The sequence below is a fragment of the Ostrinia furnacalis genome, unplaced genomic scaffold (genome assembly GCF_004193835.3).
Source record: "Ostrinia furnacalis isolate ACB-3 unplaced genomic scaffold, ASM419383v2 OfSCF3832, whole genome shotgun sequence".
NCBI lineage: Eukaryota > Metazoa > Arthropoda > Insecta > Lepidoptera > Crambidae > Ostrinia > Ostrinia furnacalis.
Genome location: NW_021134071.1, coordinates 192642 through 213213, shown reverse-complemented (window position 1 = coordinate 213213; position 20572 = coordinate 192642). Strand labels below are relative to the sequence as shown.

At 36.8% G+C, this 20572-nt stretch overlaps 3 protein-coding genes across 3 annotated transcripts in view; 1 reads left to right on the top strand and 2 right to left on the bottom strand.

The window, feature by feature from the left end:
• Window positions 1-20572, top strand: part of LOC114358270 (uncharacterized) — a 36938-nt gene that overhangs the window by 15488 nt on the left and 878 nt on the right. Inside the window, exons 6-14 of the mRNA XM_028312183.1 lie at window positions 8508-8636; window positions 15573-15716; window positions 17385-17635; window positions 18203-18416; window positions 18518-18591; window positions 18673-19164; window positions 19249-19660; window positions 19736-19838; window positions 19913-20479. Coding sequence (XP_028167984.1) covers window positions 8508-8636; window positions 15573-15716; window positions 17385-17635; window positions 18203-18416; window positions 18518-18591; window positions 18673-19164; window positions 19249-19660; window positions 19736-19838; window positions 19913-20479 — 2386 coding nt within the window. The remainder of the gene's footprint in view (window positions 1-8507; window positions 8637-15572; window positions 15717-17384; window positions 17636-18202; window positions 18417-18517; window positions 18592-18672; window positions 19165-19248; window positions 19661-19735; window positions 19839-19912; window positions 20480-20572) is intronic.
• LOC114358278 (uncharacterized) lies at window positions 2044-5460 on the bottom strand. The gene is made up of 6 exons (XM_028312194.1): window positions 5310-5460; window positions 5151-5221; window positions 4918-5021; window positions 4695-4773; window positions 4554-4619; window positions 2044-2140 (listed from the first exon to the last, which is right to left on the bottom strand). Exons 1-6 carry the CDS (start codon window positions 5326-5328, stop codon window positions 2066-2068), a joined length of 414 nt encoding a protein of 137 aa, XP_028167995.1. The 5' UTR covers window positions 5329-5460; the 3' UTR covers window positions 2044-2065.
• On the bottom strand, window positions 5779-8051 carry LOC114358276 (uncharacterized). The gene is made up of 6 exons (XM_028312191.1): window positions 7921-8051; window positions 7490-7563; window positions 6759-7084; window positions 6582-6660; window positions 6388-6456; window positions 5779-6228 (listed from the first exon to the last, which is right to left on the bottom strand). The coding sequence occupies exons 2-6, from the start codon at window positions 7541-7543 to the stop codon at window positions 5806-5808; spliced, it is 951 nt and encodes a 316-aa protein (XP_028167992.1). The 5' UTR covers window positions 7544-7563; window positions 7921-8051; the 3' UTR covers window positions 5779-5805.

Genomic DNA, 20572 nt, shown 5'->3' with positions numbered 1-20572 from the left:
ACAGATCACTTTATTGTGGGGATATAATTATTACATTGTATACCCATTCAGTTCCCAAAAAATATCAATAAGTAGATGCAATTGCTCGTGCCCTTCCCTGGGTCTTTGAGAAGAAAGATTATTTCTATCTTATGGACAGTTTCTTAACTCTTTGGGAACATGTAGAGACTAGAGTCACCTCAGTCTCGCTGTCCTTCTTCATGCCGTCGAGCTGTCCCTGCAGCTCCACCAGCCGGTCCTGGATGTGCATGGTCCCGTTCTGCAGCAGCAGCTTTATCTTCACCAGCACCATGTCCACTGATCTAAATTATGAAGATTCTTGGAATTGCTTCTCAAAAAAGGACTTTTCACAAACCGTCATTAACAAAATTAATAAGGAACCCACTGAAAAACTTTTATTTACAATGGAAAACATAACAAGGTAACTAATAAAATTTACATTAAATCAAACAGTGTTTTTAATGATGCATAAACCAATTTAGTGTGATGTTACCGCAGCATCATCCAAACTTATTGGCAGTTTTTATCAAATTCATGACATTTCTATTAGTCACTTGTATCAAATTATTTCATGGAGTACCTTTCCAAATCCACCTGGAACTTTCTCTCGATGCTCTGCAGCAGGTCCTCGGCCAGCTTATGAGTGAGCTCTTCTTCAATCACTTTGTCGACCTGGTCTTTCGCCACCTCTATGCTGTAGCTGCCTTTTGACAGCTAAAATACGAGTAGTTTGAGATGTAGTTTTAAGCTTAGTTTTCAGTCGTTTGGAGAATCGTTGAGAGAACATAGCACGTTAAGAGTGGCTCACAAATTAACACACGATTCGTCTCTACATTATGAGTTACAAGATATAAAGTATCCTTGGACATTATAAATAATACAATTAGCATCCTACCTTACGAATGATTAAAAAAATATCATAATACTAATGTATGTTATCCATATAGTTCTGTGGTTTTTAATCAAAATTAAAGTCATAAACTCACCACCAACACAGATAGCATCGTATAAAACATGCGTAGACACCCGGCATCCCTCATAATACCCGCGTTAAAAATGGCGAAAATAGCCGCGCCGAAATAACTCCTTCGAAGTACCCTCGCGTTTACGACCGCGGATATCGTAAAAATTGATTTTACTGCTATCGGAGTGTGCTGTAAAGTGCCATTCACAACTGGATAGCCGAATTTTTTTACCTAATTGCAGCCATCAATACATTTTTCTTTAATACCACCAGCCTATATCCTTAATCTTCTGTAAATCTCTCACTAGAAGAAAGTTACAGGAGGTTTAAACCTTTAAAGCCTGTGTAATTCGTCCAAATCCCTCCAAATTCTTTGACTCTGGTAAATTGCAGAGTCGTGTTGCTGTAATGGAGGCTAAATGACTGACGATGGCAATAATATGCAGACTAATAGGATTGCACTCTCCTCAACTAGCACATGTTCAATTGCCATATTTAAAAAAGCTTCATTCTTAACATTATCATTATCATTTCAGCCACAGGACGACCACTGCTGAACGTAAGTCAATGATTTCCACATCGCCCGGTTGGTAGCGTCCAGCCTACATCCAGCGCTTCCTGCTACCTCCATTGTTACCTGATTACAAATATTACAAATAAAATATTGTTGTTATAACTTAGATTTTCGTTTTTTTTTTTAAAGAGTTCATGCGAATGGGCCCTTACAGTTTTTGTGGAATAGTTAATTTCGGCCAAACGCCGGAGTGTTTGGCAACCGCCGACATCGCCTGTTCATCATTATCGTGACAATTAAACAGTTTTATACCGGTATAAATTAATCCTAAGAACTCCACTATGATCCAAGAGTATCTAGGATTAGCGTGATTCTGAATTAAATCATCATAACTGTCAGTTTGTATCTTAATTTCGAAAATAACGGAGATTTGATGGGTTGATCGTGGCCCTTTAGAAATTTTCAATGTTGTCCGTAACCAGAATAACTACGGACAAAAAACGGGTGGAATCTGAGTAAAAAAATACACAGAAATTAGTTAAAACAATATATTTAAAAGCACAAGTACAAGCATTTTATCCGCCAAATCACACTCTTCTCCGACAGCATTTGTTGCGACATTTACACATGGATTTCTTTTCCCTCACACAATCAGTGTCATCCTGAAACAAATAGAATAATTGAAACGAAAGATCTACAAACAAGTCTGGATTCTTACATAGCGCTTCTGACAAGCTGTAAAATAGTAACTATCCTTCGTTCGTTCGTTCGTTTCAGCCGAAAGACGTCCACTGCTGGACAAAGGCCTCCCCCAAGGATTTCCACAAAGACCGGTCCTGCGCCGCTCGCATCCAGGTACCTCCCGTGACCTTCACCAGATCGTCGGTCCACCTAGTGGGAGGCCTGCCCACGCTACGTCTTCCGGCTCGTGGTCGCCACTCAAGAACTTTCCTGCCCCAGCGGCCATCAGCTCTTCGAGCTATGTGCCCCGCCCACTGCCACTTGATTTTAGCGATTCTGCGGGCTATGTCAGTCACTCTGATTCTCCTACGGATCTCCTCATTTCTGATTAGATCACGCAGGGAAACTCCGAGCATAGCGCGCTCCATCGCTCTTTGGGTGACCTTGAGCCTTCTTATGAGGCCCATAGTAAGCGACAACGTCTCAGATCCGTACACCATCACTGGCAACACACACTGGTCAAATACTTTTGACTTGAGACACTGCGGTATTTCGGACGTGAGAATTTCGCGAAGCTTCCCGAGCTGTAACTATCCTATTTTAAGCAAAATATTTCAAGTCAAAACTAACGTAAATGCGCCTATTACCGCCAGTTTAAGCTGACTTCGGATAAACCTTAGAAAATTAGATATAAGACGTGGTGATAGAAAAGACACTTTAATTTATTTATAACAATGATGAAGTAATCTTTGAATTCAAGTAGTAACAATGAGTATTCAATCACACAATAATTAATAAATAGCAATTTAATCTGAAAAAGCAGTTGTTTCTATTACCGACCTATAGACGAGGTGTGTTTCTATTAACGTTTTTTCTGTTTCTATTACCGACCGCTAAGAATATTGCTCTTCAATTGGGTATATTCCAAGAGGCACGGGTTCGATTCCCGCTCAGAGGTTCGGGAACCACTTGATTTATTCAAGTTAAATTTGTTTTGCTTTTAGTTTTAGTTAAATATGTTTTTTTCAATTTATTTTTTTATTATTTAAAAAAAAAGCACGCTTCTCGGAAATAAATAAATAATCAAGCAGAAAAAGTAGAATAATAAATTCCTCTATTATACTTGATTACGCAGAACCCGGTGTTCTAGTGAGTAGTGGGGGTCATTATTTAAACTATATTTGAGTTTTAATTTAATTTAATTTTCATTTAATATTTTATTTTTATTTTTAATTTGACTATAATTTTTAATTAGTTTTTGACTTATGTTTTTGATTTTAATTGTGTATTTTAATTTAAACTATGGACAATTGGACACTGTCTGTATACTTATTTTAAATTATTTTTTTATTATTCAAAAGATCTTAAAAAGTTACATAATAGTTGTGATAACGCATGATTGGTTTGGTGCCATGTCATAAATGTTAGTTATATACAAAATACAGGCTTATAAGTCTTCGCAGGTGGCGTTATAGTTATGAGGCGGTAATAGAATTAAGTATGAATATTACTTTATTCTATTAGCGACCGTAAAAAAAACAGTAACCAGCTAAAATATCTACTTTAATGAAGACGTGATCAGTGAAGTATCATTTTTATTAGGTTTATTTTATATCAAATAGGTACTAATTAGAATTTAACAGGTTTTTATAAAATCTATTGTCATACATTATTAGAGATATTCTTTAATGTTCATTGCAGTTTTATGCCAAACCTATGACAATTAACGTATGGCGTTAATTGATTTAATTATGTGAAATATTCTTATGAATCGATCAAGACAACAAAATGGAGGTTAAATGCGTAATTAAAGATATAAATACTAAAATAAAAAACTTTATCAAAATTCTAACAACGCCATGGGTCGTTATTAGGAACCGAATTATGAAAAGTGTTTCTATTACCGCCCTTATTTAAAAATGTATTTAAGCCACAAAAATACAGCGAGAGGGCTATATTGAGGGTTTATTAAGGAAACTAAAGTACGAATTAATATTGTTATGTAAAAACATATTGGTATACTCATTTTAAATGTGTTAAAATCGCTAATTAATAACAAGGTGCACCTTAAGTAGCTGGGAGCGCGTCAGTATGAAAAGTGCGTCCGTTGCGGTCGCGTCCCATTTAATGTCAAATAACTCCGTTTACTGGTTATTTACGAACACAAACTTTAATCCTTTTGATAGTCAATAAACATATCTAGATATTTTTTAGGTAACGTGTTTTCTGGAACCTGTTATTATGTTTTTTATGAAAGAAAGAAAAATAGGGCGGTAATAGAATACAAATTTTGGGGGGTCGTTAATAGGCGCACTTACGTTACCTATCTTTGACAAGAATACAGATAAAAGTGTATTTGATTGATGGTAAAGCAATGAAAGTAGCAAGTACTACCTTGTCAGAACAGCAGCCAGCTCTGCAATAATCGTCTCGGTCGTAGGTCGACAGTGCCATGTAGAACTGCAATAGTTAACGTATAATACTGGTAAAAGTAATTTTCTTTAAGCTTCAAACGGAATCGATAGAGAAAGGTACCTTTATTTTAGCATCGTACAGTCCATCTATGGTTTTACAAATCATCTTATCAATTATCACAAATGTTTTATCTGCAAATCTGTAAAGTTTAATTTACTGAGAAAAGTAATTATAATAGTGAGAACTGTAGTATGTAAATTGTAGCGAACATAACAGACTTCATACTAAATTCTAAAGGTCAAAAAGTATTCATAGAAGGTCGAATCATCAACCAATTTCTTACCTGACCATGAAATCGTAGAAATCACACAAACAGATAAGGCCCTTTTTGTTTGCTGGGACATTTTTTGCGTCACATATTATTTGAGGATCACCAAGTGGAAGATACTGAAATATTAAATCTGGATTAAATACAAATATAAAGTTCAATACCTGCTCATTTGTATTGCCAAATGAAAACAAGAATCCATCATTAACAGCTCCTTTCCTTTATCTTTCGGAAAGTAAAGCACTTACCAATACAAAGAAAGTAGTGACTATAAACAAACAAACTTTTGTTAGACATAAAACGGGACAAGCACTGTGACCTGAAATCATAAGACATATCACTGAAACTTGTAGTTTCTTATGAAGAAGGACTTAGTTTGAGAAAATATAAGAATAAATCGAACTCACCACTATAGTTTGGTGGCATATTTTAGCCACATCACCAGAACAGCAATCACATTATGAAAAACATCTCCGAAAGCCTTATTTGCTTTCTTTAGTGACTGAGAACCTGTTATTCTCAATTCATTGTAACAAAAATATTAAAATTCACGTTGAGTTTTACTACAATTTCATGTTTTGACATTTGACGCAATCTTTAACGTTTCCTTTGAAAGATGCTAGAAATCTCATATTTTTCAAAAAGGTTCATTACGTAAATCTATTACGATTCCACTATGTATGCCACTACGTGATTCCATGATGGGATTACAGTTCTTCATTATCCAATGAAGAACAACCAACATAAGTTGCTATTGAAAACAATAGTAAAAGATAAATTACCATAATAAAACATCATACTTTATCTAGAGATTTATTATTTAATAAACACTATTATTTACACTTTTCACAGAGAGTTTTAAGTTCCAGAACCACATTTAATTTCATTACTATTAGACGTTAACTATTTTTTAGTATCCTTCCTCTCAGCCCTTGGGCACTCTTTCAAACAGGTCCTGCCTTTTTTAATACACTTTGAGCAGAATCCTTTTTCGGCCATCGATTCTTCTGAGCTTCCTGGGCCCTGTGTTGCAGTATCAGGCACTTTTAGATTCTTTGAAAAATCAGCAGCCATTTCTTTCAATTTTAGTTTATCGTCCGGGTTATCTAGATTAATTTTGTTCTTATCTTTACTTGTTCCTTCTTGTGTTGGTTCCATTTTTCCGTTTCCTGCAGGAGCTACATCGCCGTCCAGTTTTTTGCTGTGATTAGAAATGGCAGATTTTTCCCTGACGGCACTTTTTACTTTGTCTATAGGGTTTTCTTTATCCCCCCTCTCAAAGCTGAAGTTTTCATTTGATTCGCAGTATTCTCTCGTACTTAAGAGCTGTAAAAAGAGTTTTGGGTTGGGTGATTTCACACAAGACCGACGTACTCATAAATCCCATTAAACCTATTCGTCTTACAGTAACTAAGTTATGAAGATCGTGAATGTTGTTTCATTTGTATGAACATTGAACAATAAAACAACTGATCAGAAACTTACTTGAGCGTTTCTCTGACAAGTGATATTGCATTCAAAAACTCTCATAAGGTATTCGCACAAATCTTCAACCTGAAAAGGGAAAAAATGATTTAATTCACGAGGTCACAAATTAACCACCAAACACAAAAGACTAAAATGATTATTTTCTTGTCATGCGAGTTTACAGGTCACACACATTCGGTTAAGTGACTTACCATTTGTAAGAAATAGGTGACACAGTTGGATGTGCATTGGATGACCTCTGTGTAGATGTTTGTTGCAGGTCGACAAGTTCTGAAATAAAACAGATTATTTTGAACATTTAACAGTGTTTTTTGATCAAAAATCTAATATAGTCATCGAGATATTTGCAAAAAGTTATAACAATTTACCTGAGAAAATGTTCAATCAAAGCACAAGGGCAAGATTCACAGTTGCAGTCCCGACTGGGCCCAGCAACGCTGCCTCGAGCTGTTATCTGACCTTGTCGTAAGCTGGGACCTTGTAAGCCTGAGCCTTGTCCTAAATTCGGGCCTTGCCCCAAAGTCGGGCCTTGCCCCAGAGTCGGGCTTTGCCTCACAGCCATGTTAGGGCCAGGTAAGCCACTCAGGCCACTGAGTCCACTATGCTCGCTGTGTCGGCAGGAGAGTCGGCAACTGCCCGACCAGATCTGACGGATAGCGGACGCTGTTGCTGCGAATTGGTTTTGGGAGGTCGTCTGCAAATAATTCAGATACATAAAACCTGACACACAACTATTTTAGCACAAGCTGAACACTAGAGACCACTACAAGGTGGACCGACGACATCGTAAAGGTAGCAGTGAAGCGCTGGACGCAGGCTTTCCATGTTGCTCGATTGGTAGCGACCAATCGATCAACATGGAAAGCATTGGGGGAGGCCTATGTACAGCAGTGGACGTCCCATGGCTGAAATGATGATGATGATGATGAACACAAAATAAGAAATATGGAACTCCACGTAGGATCAGGACAAGAGGTTACGATCTTTGACACTGATTTTCAGCGAAATACCTATTCGCAAAGCCAGCGATGACAGAGGCAGAGGTTACTTTGTATCAGAGTTTATGAAACACATAGTAAAGCTAGCGCTTAGAACTTACGTATGAATATATCAGTGCAAATAGTATCAAGAGAAAGATGAGATCGAAGAGCATTGGTAATCACGGTTTGCCACCTGAAACAATAAACCAATTTTTCATGCCGATTTTCCACATTTTCCTCGTGAATCACAATTTCTGCGTCGTAATAATGTACTGTTTATTATGTTAACCTTTTAACATTGTAATTCAAATACTAACTACTTATGATAAAAAAAATCTTAAAATACACTTCACCAGAGATATTCACGAATCTTTTAATAGAATTGTATAAACCCGTTAGTATTTTTAGTTACTTTGTAATGATTATTTAATTAAATTTAAAGTCATGACGTGTTTTAAAGCTCTATTTAAAAAAATACTATTGCTGGAGAAAGGCTGGGGATTACAAAAGGGAATTATGATTACGAATTGAAATAACTGCTAAATCTTACATTGTTTCAATATGTTTACTTCTCATAATAACTTTTGTTAGACCATTCTATTTTCTTTGCTTATTTTTCTTCGTTTTATTACATTTTTATGCGTTTTTGTCCAAAAATGTTTCAATGGGTAAAGAATTCAAAATGACACAAACGTGACTGACAGAATTTATGATTGAAACGTAATTTTTTAAATTAATTACAGCATTGAACTTCTGTAAAGGGTACAGAGAACGAAAAGTAATTTATAAAAGAGGTTAATCCATCTACGAACTTTAAGTTCTTTAGGATTTTTCCCGATTTATTATCATTTTTATACTGAACAGCTTGTCTAGTAACTCTACTTCTTATTCGTTTCGCTCTTGGTAGAGCGGTCGTGGTCACTTTGAGGCGTTCACTTCGATTGTAGAGGCGGATGTAGCTCTCCGCGCGATCACCCGTCATCTCGCCCTGTTGGCAGACTGTCTGGTGCAGTCAGTTATGCGGTTTCCTACTGCTGATTTTACTTGGTCAGGACAGTCTAGTAACTACTAAAATAGTTATAGGTAATTAGCATTCTGAGACCTTTCCTAACATGTTTGTTTTTAAATTTCTTCCAGAGACCGAAGGGCTAAGCAGCGGCTGCGAGGCAAGTGGAGTGCGTGAGGAAATCGCGCGAAACTATGCTGAATTGCAGTCGCGGCTGGGCCGGGAGTTCCAGGATAGGAGAGGGAAGCTGCAGTATGCAGGTAAATAGCCCAAGGTCTTCAGGGCATGAGTAAACAAGTAAAACAGGCATCTTCTGGCTATATTATATATTGTTTCTGCACCCTTCAAAAGAGAATATTTTAACAAACATTGGCTTCAGTTCCAGTTAATATTGAATTAAACTTACACGGAGTATAAGAGCCGGGTATATGGCGTATAGCCTAAGTGCCTTGTATGCAAAAATATTTTTCAGGGAACCTAGAATCTGAAATTCTGAATGTATCTGAAAATCCTGGGTTATATTTTTAATATCAGACACTTATTAAAGTCTGATGAAACCTTTGACAGTATTGTAACTTCATATAAACAGACGAAACGAGATCTTTCTTTCGAAATTCAAATCTCGGTATGCGCTCGGTATGCAAAAGTCAGGGGTGTCGCGAATGTGCCGAAAGGACGTCGGTGGCCAAGTGTTAAAATTGACAAAACTGATTGAATTTGACTGACCGTCATTTACGGTCAAATTGGTCAAAAACTAGTCAAATTGTCATTTTCAGTCAGTTTGATTTGAAATAAAAATTACATTGTATTAAACCAGCTTTTGCCCACGACTTCGCCCGCCCGAAATTAAAGTAACAGATCATTATGATTATTAAAGTTTCGAAATTATTTAAGTAGTTTTTACTAAATTCAATCTACTAATCACAAAACAATACACATTTTAACCTATTCCATTCACAAAGTATTTTGTGTGTCTAACTAAATAAAAAATACAATAAAAAAACTAGATAGAAATTCTAAGTAGGCAGATGTAATTAAACTGGTTACTGTAGGTGGGCAGCCCTATCGCATGTTGTCATACTGTGACGTACCGCGCGACTGTATATAGATAGTATTACCACGGTAATACTATCTATAGCCTGACCAGGAACATAAAAACCCTCGCCATGTTGCGGAAAACTAATGGTACTAATTTCTTTTAATGGCAACAGTAACGGAAAACTTCATTGACATGTCACCTTGCATGTCAGTCTATTGCTGTCAAAGTGTAAACAAACTTTATTTTAAATGTACGCAACTGATTTAGTGAATTAAATTGCTAAAATCTTTTTATAGTCGTGAAAGAAAAGTGGTTCACAATGTGTTAAAGTATTTGACGAAGAGAAATACTAAGGGTTCGGACAATATTTTCATTGAATAATGTTTCCGACAAAGGTTGTCAAATTGACTGACATGTGTATCGTATTAGTACAGTCCACTATGAAAATTAGCTGTGGTTTGTTTCAACTACCTATTTTAAAATTTTTTGTCACTTTCTAAGTGTTGAATTTTATGGAANGACCACCCTAGTGTGGAGGTATTTTGGTTGTGTTTAGTACCTATCCCAGCCCACTAAGCAGTGACTAAGCTAACTGCTCTCCACTAAGCAGTAGTGAGAACAATAAAACATCCCGGATTTTTTATAGGTTCAAAACCCCATAATTACAGACGCCGAGTATTGAGAGGCCATTTTTCCGAGTGACCCAACGGCATGTCTATAATTTGTTGTTTCGGATCTTTAAATATTATTAACTCTTGAATTTGATGTTTGTTTTAGATGAATGGAAACGCATGAAGGAAACTAATTCAGTCCCAGCTTGGGAAGAAGAAGCAAAACCTGATGAAGTACTGGTTCAAACATCTACTGGGCTTTTCAAATTCCAAGGTAACATTAAAACAATGTAGACATGTTTTTCATTCTTTCATCTTTTGTTTACAGTGTAAATTTTTTAGATCGTTACATCCACGAAGATGCGCCCCACCATTCTTCCGCTAATGCTTGAGTGATATCGGTACCCACTAAATTATCCATGAGTGCACACGCACACTCCAATAATGACGTTCGGATTGCTCGGATCAAACCCGCGCTACCCTCGATCAAAAATTAGTGGAGCGCGTCTTCGCGGATGAAACGATCTATTCCTTATAAATAAATAAACCAATCGGATGCACCCATATATCTGGCTATAATGTTATATTTGGGTATTTCTCATCGCCACGGTTCTCATCGTCACCTTCGTGGCGAATTTTATTTGTAACTTATTTCAACTTTTTGTAAATAAAAATTGTAGCGCTTGATGTGAAGATTGTATTCTCAGTAAATCAGTAAAATAGTGAGTCTCGTTTGGAAGCTTTAACGTTTTGAATTTTTTGATGCCACGAAAGTGATTTTGTACTTCACAGCAATAATTTTTTCAAACTTTACTACTGTAAATGACTCTTAAGTGTTTATAAAATATATATTTTGTCTTATGTCCATAGATAAATAGCAATAACATAATATAAATAGGTACCTACTTAAATACAAGATAAAATTTTACCGATTACGTCACCTACTAAGTTACAAGATTCTACGCAATTGGTTTTAAGGGTGACACTGGTGGCATTCTGAAATGCTAAAGAAGCAGAAAAGGGATTATCAGTACCTCAACAAAAAAGAACTCTAACTGATTATCAGTCCTTCAAAAAAAATATATTTTTAGTTAGGCCAGAGGGCCTCGTATTTTTGTTGTACAACTTTCAAGTCAAACTTCAGATTAAATTTATGTTATAAACAGATAGACAGTCATACAGGGTGTCCCGTAATGTAACGTCAAGCCGGAACTGGGTGTTAAGGCAAGTTGTGCTGGTTATCAGAAAAATTTAAAAAAAAATCTATGTGGCATATTTTAAAAATAATAGGCATTAAAAAAAAATCAAAAATTTCTACTCCAGGTGACGGTCCTTTTGCTCGTGTTGCCACAAATCTTCACTTTTTCCAAATTTTTTTTTTGTTATGTAACCCTGAATAATGCTTCTCTAAATTGTTATCAAAATTACAAAACCAGCTGCTCCAGCTTGGATGAAAAAAATACATTATTCCCAAAAAAAATTTCAAAATAAAAATTTTGCCTAGTTTAAACTGACTGTACTGAAAAAAAATTGTACTACGCGAGTGTGGCAAGTGACGTCATAATTTGGCGCATTTAGTAAGGATTCCAAAATGGTATAACACTTGGTACATCTTTGCTGTAATTGTCGACAACTTTTGTTTTTTTGGAAATAGTCCCGTTTTTAACTTTATCTACCTTGGTTAAAAATTATTATTCTAATGTGCCCAAAATTCAAGTTTCTGTGACTGACTACCGTACAAAAGTCACCCGTGTGCGCGCGCCTTTACTACCTGCTCTGCCTGCACTTGTACTTGGTAACCGGGATAATAAGGATATGAAGTTTCGGTTATGGATACGGTTACGGATATTAGAATAATATTATACCGGTTTCGGTTACGGTCACGGATATGAAATCATTTCAGATTATCCGAAAGTCTCGGATAATTTCGGTTACGGAATTATTAGAATTGCAAAAATGCAGGTATAATACAAATAGCAAGATGCTGCGTGAGCGTGACCCACATAGCTACTTTATGTACCAACTAAGACGACACCTATGTATGATAAAGGTAAAACAGGCTGGCATATTAGATGGTGCCAGCGAATGCCAGACAAGTTGGTAACAAATATTAAGATTTAAGGTACAATTCCAAGACGGGCCGCAGACCGCAAACTGCAACCGCAAACTGCAAAACTATGAAATCGGCAGCGCGGCATTGCAGCTGCGGCGTGTATACTGCAGATTTCATAGAGTTTTGCAGTTTGGCCTTTATCCGAAACTATCCGTAACTTTTGAATCAGTTTCGGTTACGGTTATGGACATTTTTTTATTTCGGATATCCGATAGTTTCGGTTACGGTTACGGATATCCATAACATCCCTGCTTGGTAAGATGGCCCTCTCCGTCCCGCTCATACCTTTTAAAATGGCTTCTCCACCTCACTTAAGCCAGAAACTTAAATTTTGGGCACATTAGAATAATATTTTTAACCAAGGTAGATAAAGTTAAAAACGGGATTATTTGCAATATACAAAAATTGTCGACAATTAAAGCAAGATTTTACAAAGTGTTATACTATTTTGGAATCCTTACTAAATGCGCCAAATTATGACGTCACTTGCCACACTCGCGTAGTACAATTTTTTTTCAGTACAGTCAGTTTAAACTAGGCAAAATTTTTATTTTGATATTTTTTTGGGAATAATGTATTTTTTTCATCCAAGTTGGAGCAGCTGGTTTTGTAATTTTGATAACAATTTAGAGAAGCATTATTTAGGGTTACATAACAAAAAAAAATTTGGAAAAAGTGAAGATTTGTGGCAACACGAGTAAAAGGACCGTCACTTGGAGTAGAATTTTTTGATTTTTTTTAAATGCCTATTATTTTTAAAATATGCCACATAGATTTTTTTTTATATTTTTCTGATAACCAGCACAACTTGCCTCAACACCCAGTTCCGGCTTGACGTTACATTACGGGACACCCTGTATACAGTCATACAGACAGACAACAAAAATACGAGGCCCTTATTTATTTATTGATGTACTGATCTCTACTTACCAAGTATAATTTATTAGTTATTAAAATATTATAAAAACATAAACACCAGTCACTATATTTTAAAATAAACCAAAGCAAGAAATCACTTTCGTGGCCTAAAATCACCTTCGTGTTTAAAACACCACGAAGGTGATGCCACGAATGTGACGAAAATTTTAGTTTTTTATGAATTATCCCTAAATTTGACTTTAACGGTTCAAGTTGAATACTANAGTTGTATACATACAATATTTAAGCTCACATTAAGTTTTCTTATTCTAAAAACTAATGCTTATCAAAATAAACGCAAAACTCTCAAAAGTAGAATCTCGTAAACTAAGTACTACAAAAAAAAACACAGTAAGAGAAACTGTACTAAGTAGGTATGTATGTATGCAGAAGAAAAAATTGTAGGTACCTACTAGGTTAGTAAATAGATATTTTATATTTTGTATGTAATCCTATGTAAGTAGGTATATTATTCTAAATGTACACTTTTTGCACCGCCTTACTCTTTCTGCATGACCCGTGGTTGACTGGCAGAGAATGCCATCCGGCATTAAGTCCGCCACAGTGCATTGTCTCTATGTGTGCTGAAGTTTAAATAAATAAATAAATAAATATTTTATAACAGACTAGTTATGACAATTTAATCCTAAAATTATCAACGCAAAAATCGCCGTCCCCGGCGAATAAAATAGCAAAAAAGCGACATTTTGGTACCTTTTAGTGTGTTTTATTTTTTATACTTGTTTAAAATTAAATTTATAAAAAATAATATTTAAATAATGTAGCCATTTTATTGGCGTAGTTTTTCTGAAATAGTTATATTGAAATATTATTATACAAAACAATGTTGCGCCCGCCAAAGTATATTTGGGCAATAAGCGATAAAATTCAGTCAATTGCTGATGATCTGTAATTATATTAAAACATTAAAATACCTTTTTTGCAGAAAGCAAAACATAGCCAATACAGCTAAGTAACATTGAATAATTACATAATAATAAATAAATAAATATCTGGGGTCATCCAACGCATTGCTATTCTAGCATACTTCTACTAATAGATAATTTTGTTAGCTATCGTCTTAGATTAAGCTAATCTAAGGCTATCGTATGATAATACNAAAAAGCTTTTAAAACATCATATATTGAATGCCTAAAAATAAATTAAATTCAAATATAATATATATTATACATTATATTATTTACAAATTACAAACATAAAAAAAATAATTAAATAAATAAAAATAAAATAAATTTAAACAATAAAAATAATAATAATAACCCGCCAATCATCATTATTAAGTTATAATTAATAAGATGAGTAAGTTAATTACAAATATGTACATAATATATTATACTAATTAAAAATAATATACATAAAATACACTTATTAATACCAATTATAATATTAATAAATATAACGTCAAAAACTAACAATCATTATTTTATCATAAAATCATTATAAAATATCAAATTTGTCAAATTATTATGAAAACAGCCTATAAGCCACTCGCTCAAATGTTAAATGTGTCCTATCCCGTACAAAACATGTTTTCGAATTGTACCTATTCATGCTCGCCGCCGCGCCGCGTAGTGACTTACTGGATGGCTTGTATTTTATTTGCACCTACCTACTTTAAAAAATAAAAAATCACTTTTAATAGAACTGCTACGCTAAATCGTTTTTGTATTGTTTATTATTATTAAGACAAATTAATGTTTCTCTGTAAGTGATTGCATTGTAATCTGTTTGAGAAATAAATATCTTTAACCACATAAATGTCAACAGCCCCGCGGTACGTCACGGTATGACAACATGCGATAGGGCTGCTCACCTGCAGTACCCATTCTAATTACATCTGTCTACTTAGAATTTCTATCTAGTTTTGTGATTGTAATTTTTTTTTTATTTAGACAAACAAAATACTTTGTGAATGGAATAGGATAAAAATGCGTGTTGTTTTGTGTTAGTAGATTTAATTTAAAAAAATATACTAAAATAATTTTGAATCTACTAACCATAATGAGTACTTAATGACCTGTTACTTTAATTTCAGGCGGATGAAGTCGTTGGCAAAAGCTGGTTTAATACAATATAATTTTTATTTCAAATCAAACTGACTGAAAATGACCATTTTTGACTGTTAATAACTTGTTTTTGACAAAATTGTCCGTAAATGACGGTAGTCAAATTCAATCACCTTAGTCATTTTCAACACTAGCTAGGCCATCGACGTCCTTTCGGCACATTCGCGACACCCCTAACCCTAACTTTTGGATTTCGACCGCGTCCCGAGATTTGAAATTCGAAGGAAAGCTCGCTTTTCGTCGGTTTATATGAAGTTATAATACTGTATGATATTATTACCGTGGTATTACTGGTATTACCGTGTTTGAAGTGACTTCAGTTGCAACCTATACGATTGAAGAAGACAATTTAAGTTTTTACTCGCCCATGATGTTACCATACTGTTATTGCCAGTTTGTTAAGAGTGAACTATCTCCTATAGTTTCAGCCACCCGCCCCGTGGCGACGGAGGAGCAGCTATCAGCAGACTTCCGCAAGAAGCTGACAGAGTGGCAGCGCATGAAGGGCGTGAGGCAGCCGCCGCCGGTGCCCGCGCGGCAAGACCTCAGCGAAGACTTCCTCAAGAGATGGGGTGAGGACAGGGTCGAAAATGATATGATCCTAAAGTCTAGCCCAGGGGTATCCAAACTACGGCCCGCGGGCCATATCCGGCCGGCCACTGGCATCAATCCGGCCCGCGACAGCCATAGCTGGGCAGAAAATTTTAAATTATTATGGTCCTTGCAACATACCGAATTTAATTATTATGGCCCCAAGGCTTCAAAGTTTGGAGACCCCAGGTCTAGCCTATTGATATCAGCCTTCCCTTTGGAAGACATTGGTTGGCCAACCCTTTGAAGAGCATGATTGTGTGGAGTAGGGTGGTCCTTATTCCTACGAAAAAAAAATTTTTCTTATATTTTGCGGGGCACCACGTAATTTGAATATATACCATATGAAAGTCTTTCATTATTATTTTTTTAATTTTTAAAAGACATTTAGGGGTCGCTACCAAGGTTTGAATTTTAAGTAAAAACAAATTCTGTATTTGTTAGATTCATTTATTTTTAAAGCGAAAGCCAAATAAAAATATTACAAAATTATTGTTGTTGCTATGAACTAAGACATTATGTACAATGTACATATTTGAATCAATTATTTTTAAAATATAAGAGTTAACTTGTTAGTATCTCGACGCGTCGGTACCATGGTCGGTACAGAAGAGGGGTTGAGGGGAGAAGGGGACAAGAAGCGATTGTCTATTCTATCTATGCGATGTTCATTTGCACGTAAAATGTGATATAAACACTTAAATAAAACATTTATGAAACCATGATTTAAGATTTTCAAAGCTTTTGTAAATATTTTGACAGCTGGTAGCGACCTCTAAATCTTAACTAAAAAAAAAAAAAGACTGCATGCTTCGAGTCTGAGCGTCAATGATGCTGATGACTTCGAGTCGGAGTACGAGGGTCATCATTCTGTAAGTAAAATATACTCCACTTTGTTTATCTCACGCGCACTCAGTCGGATGGTAGTGTGGCGCCATCTGCGGCTGGCTCGGGGAGACTGCATGCTTCGAGTCTGAGCGTCAATGATGCTGATGACTTCGAGTCGGAGTACGAGGGTCATCATTCTGTAAGTATAATATACTCCACTTTGTTTATCTCACGCGCACTCAGTCGGATGGACAAAAAGTTACGTATTTTTTTCGCGGAGCGACGATCGACCTATCTTACCTCCCCAATGGTCGAAGCGCGACTGACGTTAACCGAATAGAACGCTGTGATTGGTTGCTGGTGTTCGGTTTAACGGCAATCTTGTATTATTACTCAAAATTTTAGGTACCTAAAATCGTGTGACCAACGTATTTCGCTTTCTCAATCCAAAATAATTATAAGAAGATATTTTTTTGACTATTGTGTGGAAAGTATATTTAATTACGATGATTTTAGTATATGCTACACACAAATTGAATGAAAATTGTGAATGCAGTAACCAAAAGTTTCATTGCAACCGAAGGTGTGACACGATGAGAACGCGAAAAATGACCCCGTTTTTTATGGTTGCATGTGATTTTTTCGTATTATTTTTGCTTCTATTACAATAAAATTTATTTTGTATGTAGCTAAATAGATATTTTATCATCAGATTTCAAAGTTATTGTTCTAACTTATACCGTTTATGAACTATTATTGTGTGAATTTGTGTGACCATCAAATTTGAGTGTAAATGAGAAGTACCCATTTGTTTATTACAGGAATATCCCGCTCCTTCACCCGCAAGCTACACGAGTGGGAGAAGTCCCGTGGGATAGCCCCAGAAGCCTCCACCTCCGCATTACTGCGGGCTGCGCGCGCGCGTAACAAAGCCCCGCCTGCGCCACTCACGCGCACCCAGTCTGATGGCAGTGTGGCGCCATCTGCGGCTGGGTCCGGAAGACTGCACGCTTCGAGTCTGAGCGTCAATGATGCTGATGACTTCGAGTCAGAGTATGAGGGTCATCATTCTGTAAGTAGAATATACTCCACTTTGTTTAACTCACGCGCACCCAGTCTGATGGCAGTGTAGCGCCATCTGCGGCCGGCTCGGGGAGACTGCATGCTTCGAGTCTGAGCGTCAATGATGCTGATGACTTCGAGTCGGAGTACGAAGGTCATCATTCTGTAAGTAGAATATACTCAATTTTGTTTATCTCACGCGCACCCAATCTGATGGCAGTGTAGCGCCATCTGCGGTTGGCTCGAGGAGATTGCACGCTTCGAATCTCAGCGTCAATGATGATGATGACTTCGAGTCGGAGTATGAGGGTCATCATTCTGTAAGTGAAATTGAATGTTCTTTATCCTACTAAGTCAAAAACCCGCCTGAATTATCACACCTTCTATTGGTGGTGCTTCTTCGTTTTCTCAATTGAGCCGATTTGAAAAAAAACTACGTAGTAGGTACTTATTATCATTCTGTGCCAAAACTTACACTTTTTTAAATAGGTACACTGATTCCATTGGTCTAACGTTACTCACAAATGTAGCACACATTAGCTTTCAGGAATGACGCCAAACCTTATTGCTATTTCAGCTGGAAGCCGAAGACGAATGCGACGGCGTCCGCGGCGCAGTTCTCGTAGAAGTTGAAGCCGAAGAAGTCTGCACCGCCGCCCCCCTCGTGGCGGTATCCCCTCGCCACACCCCGCAGAAGCCCGTGTATACGTACGGGCAGGCGGAGGCGCGACTGCTGTGCGAGACCAACGCGACCGTGACGGGAACTGCCGTGCTGCAGCCCACTGGTGCTGGTGTGGATTTGGAAACTTATTTTGTGCATGACTAATCTGTTGACAATCAGCATCATGAAGCGTGGGATCTCTCCACGAAAAACATCATTTAATTTGAGTAGTTATGTTTTCAGATTCTCGACGAGTGAAGGCCAAAGAAAAAACTGAATCTGTGGCTAAAACTCCACGTGAACAGGTAATTCAGAATAATAAAATATTAATGTGGATAATAATGCTATTTTATGTAAACGAATTTAAATTGAATATTACTCCACAGTCAAAGGACTTTGATAAGAGCAATAGAAGAAAAATAATCCGCCAACCTAGTATAGAAGAAGATGCTTTATTTATACGGAAGACAATTGAAGAAATAGAAAGAGGAAGCTCATCTCGTTTCAGGGAAGACAAAGATACTGCTGATGAAGAAACTGTGATTGAAAAGATAGATAAAGACGTGCCATCTACTAGTAAAGGGGTTATTTCAAAGAACTCTAAACAAATAAGTCCCATAAAGGAAAAACAGTCTAGTATGGAAGAAATTCAAGATGATAACAAACGGAGGGAGAACGATAAATCCAATGGTAAAAAGAAGTCAAAATCCAGAGCACGGTTAGAAAGAGAACAATCCAAACCTTCAGAAAGTGACACGGAGCAAGATGTCGATACAGTTACAGTAGAAATACCAAGAAGAAGAAAACGGCCACGAAAGGCATCTGAAAGACCAAGAACTCCGCCAATGGCACATTATCATACTGATTCTGAAGGAGAGGTAAGCTTATAATATTATATACCTTTTTTAATAAAACCAAGAAAAACAAAGTAAAATTAATGTCAATTCATCATTTAATTCCAGGTCTTTGTCCTCAAGCTAAAAGCACCAGAACCTCGGGATGGCTCACCAGAAGTAATAGTTAAGACCACAAGAAAAATATTTTCACCTGTAGTTCGTAGTGGCGAGTCAGTACCAAGAGCAGTCATACCATTGGACGTAGAAGATTTAGCTGAAGTCACACCTTCGATGGAGCACTCTAGTCACCAAAATGAGCCTAAAAAGAAATCGGAAACTAAAACGAGTAGGATCAAAAAAGATGCTGATAGTAGATCCAAGGGTTCTGGTGACCTTCAAGATATAGACGATCAGAGGCCAAAAACAAGGCCGCCCTTGCCATCATCTCCTTCGTCGCAAAGGAAGCCTCAACCAAAAGAAACTGCTCCGTCTATCCGTATCATGATTCAACGGTATAACATGAAGATCAACGAAGACGGTAAATTCTTGATGAGTTTCGTATTACTTTTTTCTACTTAGCAAAACTTATTAATGAGGAGTCATTGTTTTACAGGTCATACATCTGGAAATAGTAGTGGTGCTTCTTCTCCTGCTTGGCGATCACCAACGGCGGAAAGGCGGCGACCTCCTGACATGCCCGTAGGGGTGAACATTAGGTCAGTTATTAACTAAATTTTACTACCTACTTAGAAGATATTCGCTGGTTTGTTATCTGGATAATTTGTTACAGGAATAACCCATTCCTCGAAAGAGAAGTTCAGAAGTCAGCGAGTGCATGTCAACTATCCAGACGTGACCAAACATCGGTGGAAAAACGTCTCGTTCCCGTTCCTACCACTGGCATGGATGGCGTTTTAAAATCCCATAGCGCTAATGCCTTACACCCCGAACAGCCCAAAGTGGAATCTACCGCTACTTTAAATCACAAGAAAATCGAAGGCAGTCAAGAGACTATCAGATGTACCACAGCAAGCACAGATACTATTGTGCCGGATTTGACGAGAAATCTTCCAGAATGTTCAAGAGAACTACCCAACCCTTTGCCAGTTTTGAGGCAGATGTCTGACGTTATTGTCCCAAGTGTAGCGAAGTTGATATCAGCTGACCCTGTATGCTATCAGAGGTCTGTATCAACAGTGGCTTCTCCTACAAGCTATGTTGAAACTGAAGCTGCAGCAGCCAAATTATCGGAGAGAGCAGCGAGGATCCGAGCGGCTAGGGAACGGTTTCTTGCTTCTCCAGTGCCGATGAGGAAAGATGGAACTAGTTCTACCAGCGATTTGAGGCCAGGAGACAGGTAATTTATCTTTCTTATTCTCATCCAATTCAATTTTATGTGGAACTCTATTGGTTCTGCAACTTTTCAACAGAAACAACATTTAGTACTAGT